The sequence below is a fragment of the Rhinoraja longicauda genome, chromosome 37 (genome assembly GCF_053455715.1).
Source record: "Rhinoraja longicauda isolate Sanriku21f chromosome 37, sRhiLon1.1, whole genome shotgun sequence".
NCBI lineage: Eukaryota > Metazoa > Chordata > Chondrichthyes > Rajiformes > Arhynchobatidae > Rhinoraja > Rhinoraja longicauda.
Window position 1 is genome coordinate 13,223,726 of NC_135989.1, and position 10,041 is coordinate 13,233,766.

At 51.1% G+C, this 10,041-nt stretch overlaps 1 protein-coding gene across 1 annotated transcript in view; it reads right to left on the bottom strand.

The window, feature by feature from the left end:
* Window positions 1-267: 267 nt before the first annotated feature.
* stx10 (syntaxin 10) overlaps window positions 268-10,041 on the bottom strand; it is a 15,294-nt gene continuing 5,520 nt past the window's right edge. The window contains exons 2-6 of the mRNA XM_078429399.1: window positions 7,849-7,911; window positions 7,162-7,281; window positions 5,876-5,982; window positions 1,993-2,087; window positions 268-402 (exon numbers count right to left, since the gene is read on the bottom strand). Coding sequence (XP_078285525.1) covers window positions 320-402; window positions 1,993-2,087; window positions 5,876-5,982; window positions 7,162-7,281; window positions 7,849-7,911 — 468 coding nt within the window. The 3' untranslated portion in view covers window positions 268-319. The remainder of the gene's footprint in view (window positions 403-1,992; window positions 2,088-5,875; window positions 5,983-7,161; window positions 7,282-7,848; window positions 7,912-10,041) is intronic.

Here is a 10,041-nt window from a genome sequence, read left to right on the forward strand (position 1 = left end):
CCATTTTTTAAAAAAAAAGTAAATTCTTTACATTCCTTGCCCTTCTTCAATCGCACAGCCAGTTTGGTCATGTATTTTGGTCAAGTTTGGTGATGTATTTTCAGACTGCGTTGTTGTATACAAATGGGCCGGTGGTCCTGCTGCCGTCTGGACTGGACTCTGCGCACGTAGCCCCCCACTCCGCTGGCACGCACGTCTTCCAGCTGCCTGCCGTTCTCTGCAGCCACCAAACCCCCTCTTCCCCCATCCCCCCCCCCCCCCCTCCCACCCCCCCCCACAAACCCCGTTGTGCACCAAAGTCAAAGCCGCAACCCGGCGGTCACGCAGTGAATATCAGAACCAGGACCAGGACCAGGACAAGGATGGCCAGGAGAGAGATCAGCATGCACCACTGCCGGCGAGCTGCCAAACCAGAGGGGGCAATGGTTAGTATAGTTTAGTTTAGATATCCAGCGCGCAAACAGGCCCTTCGGCCCACCAGGTCCGCACCGCCCAGCGATCCCCGCACATTAACACTATCCTACACCCACTAGGGACAATTTTTACATTTGCCCAGCCAATTAACCTACATACCTTCACGTCTTTGGAGTGTGGGAGGAAACCGAAGATCTCGGAGAAAACCCACGCGGGTCACAAACTCCGTACAGACGGCGCCCGTAGTCAGGATCGAACCCGAGTCTCCGGCGCTGCATTCGCTGTAAGGCAGCAACTCTACCGCTGCGCCACCGTGCCGCTCCCTTCGGCCCACCGAGTCCGCACCGACCAGCGATCCCCGCACACTAACGCTATCCTACACACACTCGGGACAATTTACAATTTTACCAAGACAATTAACCTACAAACCTGCACGTCTTTGGGGAGTGGGAGGAAACCGGAGCACCCGGAGAAAACCCACGCAGGTCAGGGGGAGAACGTACAAACTCCGTACAGGCCGCAACCAGAGTCAGGATGGAACCCGGGTCTCTGGCGCTGTAAGGCAGCAGCTTTACCACCGTGCTGCCCACTGTTAGTGTTGGACCATGAACAAGTGCCACTTACAAGGTGTCACGGTGGCGCAGCGGTAGAGTTGCTGTCTTACAGCACCGGAGACCCGGGTTCCATCCTGACCTCGGGTGCTGTCTGTACGGAGTTTGTACGTTCACCCCGTGACCTGCGTGGGCTTACAAACCTAGCCAGACCCAACCCTTTTTCCCCTCACAAACCACCCATTCCAGGTATCGTTCGTGTAAACCATCTGGGCTGCTTTCAACACGTTTACATCCTTAAAGAAAGGGTGCAGGAACTGTTTACAGAACTCCAGATTCACTCTGACCGATGGTCTTTATATGCTTCATCAATGGGAACTAATATGTAGGGAAAATAAACTGCAGATGCTGGTTTAAATCGAAGGTAGACACAAAATGCCGGAGTAACTCAGCGGGTCAGACAGCATCTCAGGAGAGAAGGAATGGGTGACGTTTCGGGTCGAGACCCTTCTTCAGACAGATCAGTCCTATGTTGAAAGACTCGAGCGGCTAGGTTTGTGTACACTGGAATTTAGTAGGATCTTATCGAAACATATAAGATTATTAAGGGGTTGGACACGTTAGAGGCAGGAAACATGTTCCCAATGTTGGGGAGTCCAGAACCAGGGGCCACAGTTTAAAAGAATAAGGGGTAGGTCATTTAGAACTGAGATGAGGAAAAACGTTTTCAGTCAGAGAGTTGTAAATCTGTGGAGTTCTCTGCCTCAGAAGGCAGTGGAGGCCGATTCTCTGAATGCACTCAAGAGAGAGCTGGATAGAGCTCTTAAGGATAGCGGAGTCAGGGGGTATGGGGAGAAGGCAGGAACGGGGTACTGATTGAGAATGATCAGCCATGATCACATTGAATGGCGGTGCTGGCTCGAAGGGCCGAATGGCCTCCTCCTGCACCTATTGTCTATAAGATCCCCTCTCATCCTTCTAAATTCCAGTGAATACAAGCCCATTCGGCCCACTCTTTATCGCTTACCGCTGGTCATGTGAGAAACCTTGGCTAATCTCTTCAAAGTGCTGTCCACATGGGAGTGAGTGTTGTCCATCTCTTGGGAAAACTCATCCAGCATCCTGCAACAGGGAAGCAAACGGGGATCAAAGATCGACACAAGAACCTGGGGTAACTCAGCGGGTCAGGCAGCATGGCTGGAGAGAAGGAATGGGTGACGTTTCGGGTCGAGGCCCTCCGTCGGACCGAGAGCCAGGGGAGGGGGAAACGGGGGTCAGGTGTAGACACACACGAGACTGCAGATGCTGGAATCTTGAGGCCCAAACCGCCAGAGGAACTCAGCGTGTCAGGCAGCATCTGTGGAGGGAATGTTCAGAGGTGCAACAGGGTACATCTCTTTCCCAGAGAATGGATCATAGACAATAGACAATAGACAATAGGTGCAGGAGGAGGCCATTCAGCCCTTCGAGCCAGCACCGCCATTCAATGCGATCATGGCTGATCACTCTCAATCAGTACCCCGTTCCTGCCTTCTCCCCATACCCCCTCACTCCGCTATCCTTAAGAGCTCTATCCAGCTCTCTCTTGAAAGCATCTAACGAACTGGCCTCCATTGCCTTCTGAGGCAGAGAATTCCACACCTTCACCACTCTCTGACTGAAAAAGTTCTCCCTCATCTCCGTTCTAAATGGCCTACCCCTTATTCTTAAACTGTGGCCCCTTGTTCTGGACTCCCCCAACATTGGGAACATGTTTCCTGCCTCTAATGTGTCCAACCCCTAATTATCTTATATGTTTCAATAAGATCCCCCCTCATCCTTCTAAATTCCAGTGTAAACAAGCCCAATCGCTCCAGCCTGGATTGAGCGTCCGGCTTCAAAGAAGGGGGGAAAGGGGGGGGGGGGGAGCGCTGAGAACAGAGGGGGGACCCAGCAGGGGGCCACATGCAGAGGCAGGCAGAAGATACAACTGTTCGGTGAACATTTATAACTTTGTCAGCCCTAGAAACATGTCGACCCTTGTGTACTGCCAAGGTGAGGGGTTTGCTGTATGAGTTTTAGTTTTAGTTTAGTTTACAGATACAGCGCGGAAACGGTGGAGCAGCGGTAGAGTTGCCGCCTTACAGCGAGTGCAGCGCCGGAGACCCGGGTTCCATCCCGACTACGGGCGCCGTCTGTACGGAGTTTGTACGTTCTCCCCGTGACCCGCGTGGGTTTTCTCCGAGATCTTCGGTTTCCTCCCACACTCCAAAGACGTGCAGGTTTAGACAATAGACAATAGACAATAGGCGCAGGAGGAGGCCATTCGGCCCTTCGAGCCAGCACCGCCATTCAATGTGATCATGGCTGATCATTCTCAATCAGTACCCCGTTCCTGCCTTCTCCCCATACCCCCTGACTCCGCTATCCTTAAGAGCTCTATCCAGCTCTCTCTTGAATGCATTCAGAGAATTGGCCTCCACTGCCTTCTGAGGCAGAGAATTCCACAGATGCACAGGTTAATTGGCTGGGTAAATGTAAAAACTGTCCCGAGTGTGTGTAGGACAGTGTTAATAGACAATAGACAATAGGTGCAGGAGTAGGCCATTCAGCCCTTCGAGCCAGCACCGCCATTCAATGCGATCATGGCTGATCACTCTCAATCAGTACCCCGTTCCTGCCTTCTCCCCATACCCCCTCACTCCGCTATCCTTAAGAGCTCTATCCAGCTCTCTCTTGAAAGCATCCAACAAACTGGCCTCCACTGCCTTCTGAGGCAGAGAATTCCACACCTTCACCACTCTCTGACTGAAAAAGTTCTTCCTCATCTCCGTTCTAAATGGCCTACCCCTTATTCTTAAACTGTGGCCCCTTGTTCTGGACTCCCCCAACATTGGGAACATGTTTCCTGCCTCTAATGTGTCCAATCCCCTAATTATCTTATATGTTTCAATAAGATCCCCCCTCTTCCTTCTAAATTCCAGTGTATACAAGCCTAATTGCTCCAGCCTTTCAACATACGACAGTCCCGCCATTCCGGGAATCAACCTAGTGAACCTACGCTGCACGCCCTCAATAGCAAGAATATCCTTCCTCAAATTTGGAGACCAAAACTGCACACAGTACTCCAGGTGCGGTCTCACCAGGGCCCGGTATAACTGTAGAAGGACCTCTTTGCTCCTATACTCAACTCCTCTTGTTATGAAGGCCAACATTCCATTGGCTTTCTTCACTGCCTGCTGTACCTGCATGCTTCCTTTCATTGACTGATGCACTAGGTCTCCCAGATCACGTTGAACATCCCCTCTTCCTAACTTGACACCATTCAGATAATAATCTGCCTTTCTATTCTTACTTCCAAAGTGAATAACCTCACACTTATCTACATTAAACTGCATCTGCCATGTATCCGCCCACTCACACAACCTGTCCAAGTCACCCTGCAGCCTTATTGCATCTTCCTCACAATTCAGTGTAGGATGGTGTTAATGTGCGGGGATCGCTGGTCGGCGTGGACCCGGTGGGCCGAAGGGCCTGTTTCCGCACTGTATCTGTATCTCTAAAGACCAGCGATCCCCGCACATTAACACCATCCTACACTGGGGACAATGTTTACATTTATGCCAAGCCAATCAGCCTACAAACCTGCACGTCTTTGGAGTGTGGGAGGAAACCGAAGTTCTTGGAGAAAACTCACGTGGAGAACGTACAAACTCCGTACAGACGGCGCCCGCAGTCGGGGTCGAACCCGGGTCCCTGGCGCTGTGAGGCAGCAACTCTACCGCCTTTTTACCAGGCCACAGTTTTACCGGGTTGTCTGCAAAGCAAAGCATGTCACTGTACCGGTCCTAGGCACACGTGATACTAGAGTGGCATTGAATTGAAACATGCGCCGGACCCAGGACTGCTCAGAATACGTAGAACTGTGGCTAAACAGAGCAAGAACCGTTCCCTGGATGGGCTGTGTTCATCAGGGGGTTAAGGGTGAGTGTTAAGAGTTAAGGGTGAGGGTTAAGGGTGAGAGTTAAGGGTTAAGGGTGAGGGTTAAGGGTGAAGGTTAAGGGTGAGGGTTAAGGGTGAGGGTTAAGGGTGAAGATTAAGGGTGAAGGTTAAGGGTGAGGGTTAAGGGTGAGGGTTAAGGGTGAGGGTTAAGAGTGAGGGTTAAGGGTGAGAGTTAAGGGTTAAGGGTGAGGGTTAAGAGTTAAGGGTGAGGGTTAAGGGTGAGAGTTAAGGGTGAGGGTTAAGGGTGAAGGTTAAGGGTGAGGGTTAAGGGTAGAGGTTAAGGGTGAGGGTTAAGGGTGAAGGTTAAGGGTGAGGGTTAAAGGGTGAGGGTTAAGGGTGAGGGTTAAGGGTGAGGGTTAAGGGTGAGGGTTAAGGGTGAGGGTTAAGGTTAAGGGTGCGAGTTCCAGATTTTGGAATTATTGTAGTTAAGGAGAAGGTCATTGATTAACTGAAAGAAACGGCATGGAAACAGGCCCTTCGGCCCACCGAGTCCACACTGACCATAGAAACATAGAAAATAGGTGCAGGAGTAGGCCATTCGGCCCTTCGATATGATCATGGCTGATCATCCAACTCAGTGTCCCGTACCTGCCTTCTCTCCATACCCCCTGATCCCTTTAGCCGCAAGGGCCACATCTAACTCCCTCTTAAATACAGCCAATGAACTGGCCTCAACTACCCTCTGTGGCAGAGAATTCCACAGATTCACCACTCTCTGTGCGAAGAAAAAGCTTTCTCATCTCGGTCACACCAGTTCGATGTTATCCCAATTTCACATCCACTCCCTACACACCAGGGGGCAATATGCAGAGGGCCTATTAAACTGCAAACCCTCATCTCACTCACGAATCACTCGATGGGTAGAGTTTTACGGGCGGGAGGTTTGTGAGCGTGTTGTCTGGTTAGACCGCCGTGTCTTTATTACTTACACTGCCTGTTCATCCAGCACATCCCCAATCCGACCGGACATGTTCTTCAGGACCCCAATGCTTCCAGACACCAGCTCCAGCTGTTGGTCTTGTTCGTCTGTTATTAGCTGGGCAGATAGCAATGGTCAACAATTACCACTAGCCTCCCCTCACTCCATCCGAACATGCCTCACCTACCTTTCTCTCTCAACACCAATCTCCTGCCTTCTCACCGTAACCATTGACGCACTTCCTAATCAATCTCTGCTTTATTTTAGAAACATAGAAAACAGGTGCAGGAGTAGGCCTTTCGGCCCCTCGAGCCAGCACCGCCATTCAATATGATAGACAATAGGTGCAGGAGGAGGCCATTCGGCCCTTCGAGCCTGCACCACCATTCAATATGATCATGGCTGATCATCCAAAATCAGTCCCCCGTTCCTGCCTTCTCCCCATACCCCTTGATTCCGTTAGCCCGAAGAGCTCTATCCAGCTCTCTCTTGAATACATCCAGTGAATTGGCCTCCACTGCCTTCTGAGGCAGAGAATTCCACAGATTCACAATTCTGGAGTATTTTGGAGAATGGTGTTTAGTCTTGGTCACAATAGACAATAGGTGCAGGAGGAGGCCATTCGGCCCTTCGAGCCAGCACCGCCATTCAATGTGACCATGGTTGATCATTCTCAATCAGTACCCCGTTCCTGCCTTCTCCCCATAAGAGGAGATCTTATCGAAACGTATAAGATTATTAAGGGGTTGGACACGTTAGAGGCAGGAAACATGTTCCCAATGTTGAGGGAGTCCAGAACCAGGGGCTACAGTTTAAGAATAAGGGGTAGGCCATTTAGGAACTGAGATGAGGAAAAACTTTTTCAGTCAGAGAGTTGTGGAATTCTCTGCCTCAGAAGGCAGTGGAGGCCAATTCTCTGAATGCATTCAAGAGAGAGCTGGATAGAGCTCTTAAGGATAGCAGAGTCAGGGGGTATGGGGAGAAGGCAGGAACGGGGTACTGATTGAGAATGATCAGCCATGATCACATTGAATGGCGGTGCTGGCTCGAAGGGCCTCCTCCTGCACCTATTGTCTATTGAAGCATCACCCATTCCTTCCCTCCCGAGATGCTGCCTGACCCGCTGAGTTGCTCCAGCATTTTGTGTCCACCCAATATTTTAGCTGTTGTACTGAAACACCTTCGGACGTTGTGAACGGTGTTAAAATAATAAGAGTGCCTGCTCAGTCTTTCTCACTCACGTGCACCCTCTCCCCCTCCCCTCCCCTCCGGTCTCGTGGGATATAATCCAGGTACATACCCTCTGTTGGCCCGCTGATCCTCGACGTACTGGCAGCCAGCCGTATCCACCTCCTGCTCCAGGCGTATGTATTGATCCGTGGGCTTCCTCAGAGGGTCCGTCCCCACAAAGAGGTTCTGCTGCAACAAGAGGAGCACATCAATGGGCGGGCACGGTGGTAGTGCTGCTGCCTCACAGCGCCACAGGCCCAGGTTCGACCCTACTGCCTGTGTGGAGTTTGCACGCTCCTACCTGTGACCGCGTGGGTTTCCTCCTTCATTCCAAAGGCGTGCGGGCTTTTTTAAGGGCAACTTGTGTCGTTTAGTACAGTTTAGAGACCCAGCGTGAAATCAGGCCCTTAGGCCAACGAGTCTAAGCCACCCATTCATTTGTTCTACCCTGTCGAAGCCAATTAACCTGCAAACCCGCACGTCTTTGGGATGTGGGAGGAAACCGGAGCACCCGGAGAAAACCCACGTGGTCACAGTCTCTTGCTGACTTGCCCAATATTCTGCAGATCTCTCCCTCTCTCTCCTCTCTCTCTCTCTCCCCTCTCTCTCTCTCTCTCACTCTCTCTCTCTCTCACGTGCACCCTCCGTACAGACAGCACCTGGAGTCAGGATCGAACCAGGGTCTCCGTCGCTGCTCCACCGTGCTGCCCCATGGATTCAACAGAGAGGGGGTGGGATACAAATCAACTCAACCTGTCCTTCATTCCTCCCGGTAAACGCCACAGCAGATGGACTGGAAATGTGGTCTTTCATTTCCTGCCAAGACAGAGGGGAGAAATGACTATTCGGTACTTGGGGGTCCACCGAGATCGAAGGGGGGGGCGGGCGGTGAGGGGGGCCGCCTGCTGCCATGAGCAGCGACAGGCCTGGATCGCCGCTGGGCAAGCAGAAGATAGGACTGTCCGATTAACTTTATGCAGCTTCTGGAACCCACTCCCCACCACAGTTAAAGCCACAGAGTGCTGGGGTAACTCAGCGGGTCAGGACAGGCAGCATCTGTGGAGAACATGGATAAGGTGACGTTTCACAGAGTGCTGGAGTAACTCAGCGGGTCAGGCAGCATCTGTGAAGAACATGGATAGGTGACGTTTCACAGAGTGCTGGAGTAACTCAGCGGGTCAGGCAGCATCTCTGGGGAACATGGATAGGTGACGTTTCAGCTCGGGACCACATTTAATGCCCTCGTAACTCTACAAAGAATCACAGTTCATAAGTGATAGGAGCAGAATTAGGCCCATTCGGCCCATCAGGTCTACTCCGCCACCCAATCACGGCTGATCTATCTCTCCCCCCTAACCCCATTCTCCTGCCTTCTCCCCATAACCCCTGACACACACCCGCACTAATCAAGAATATAACTATCTCTGCCTTAGAAATATCCACTGACTTGGCCTCCACATCCACTCTATCCAGAGCTTTCATTATTTGGTATGTTTCAGTGAGGTTCCCCCCTCATCCTTCTAAACCCCAGCGAGTACAGGCCCAGTGCCGTCAAACGCACATCGTATGTTAACCCACTCATCCCCGGTATCCTGCTTATAAACCTCCTCTGGACCCTCTCCAGTGCCCAGCACATCCTTCCTCAGATATGGGGCCCAAAACTGCTCACAATACTCTCTCTCTCTCTCTCACACACAATACTCTCTCTCTCTCACACAATAGTCTCTCTCTCTCTCTCACACACACAATAGTCTCTCTCTCTCTCTCACACACAAGTCTCTCTCTCTCTCTCTCACACAAGTCTCTCTCTCTCTCTCTCTCTCTCTCTCTCCTCTCTCTCTCTCTCATCTCTCTCTCTCTCTCTCTCTCACACATTAGTCTCTATCTCACAGTAGTCTCACTCACTTTGACTCACTCCCCCCTCCCTCCCACTCTCTCTCTCTCTCCTCTCTCTCTCTCTCTCTCTCTCAATAGTCTCTCTCTCTCACATTAGTCTCTCTCAAAATAGTCCCTCTCTCACAATAGTCTCTCTCTCACAATAGTCTCTCCCTCCCTCCCTCTCTCTCTCTCCTTTTACCGGCTGGCCTGTGACCATGGGTGTGATCAACAACAAACCAGTTTCTCGGGGGAACACCAGACTACAGATGCTGGAACCTTGAGCAAGAAAACAAAGAGCTGGTGATCCTCATCAGCCCGGGCAGCATCTGTGGAGGAGAATGTGCTCGACACAGTTCCAAGGCTGAGGAAGGATCCCAACCCAAGCCATTGCCCTCTTCCATCCGCAATGCTGCCTGACCCGCAGAGTTCCCCAGCTATTTGTTTCTTAAACCAATCTCTCGAATCTCTCCCATCTCACCACTCCCTGAGCCAATATTCCACTTGGACCTTTACCCGGGCGGGCTCTGTGGACGGAAGGCATTCATTATTTGGTAAGTTTCAATGAGGTCCTCCCCCTCATGCTTCTAATGGTTCAATGATGTTTTACTTATTACACCTTCAATTGCACAGTGAAACGTATAAGATTATTAAGGGGTTGGACACTTTAGAGGCAGGAAACATGTTCCCAATGTCGGGGGAGTCCAGAACCAGGGGCCACAGTTTAAGAATAAGGGGTAGGCCATTTAGAACTGAGATGAGGAAAAACTTTTTCAGTCAGAGAGTTGTGAATCTGTGGAATTCTCTGCCTCAGAAGGCAGTGGAGGCCAATTCTCTGAATGCATTCAAGAGAGAGCTAGATAGGGCTCTTAAGGATAGCGGAGTCAGGGGGTATGGGGAGAAGGCAGGAACGGGGTACTGATTGAGAATGATCAGCCATGATCACATTGAATGGTGGTGCTGGCTCGAAGGGCCGAATGGCCTCCTCCTGCACCTATTGTCTATTGAAATTATTTTTGCTTATTTTGCACATACAGGAATGTTTTAGTGTAGGAAGATGCTGGTTTAAAT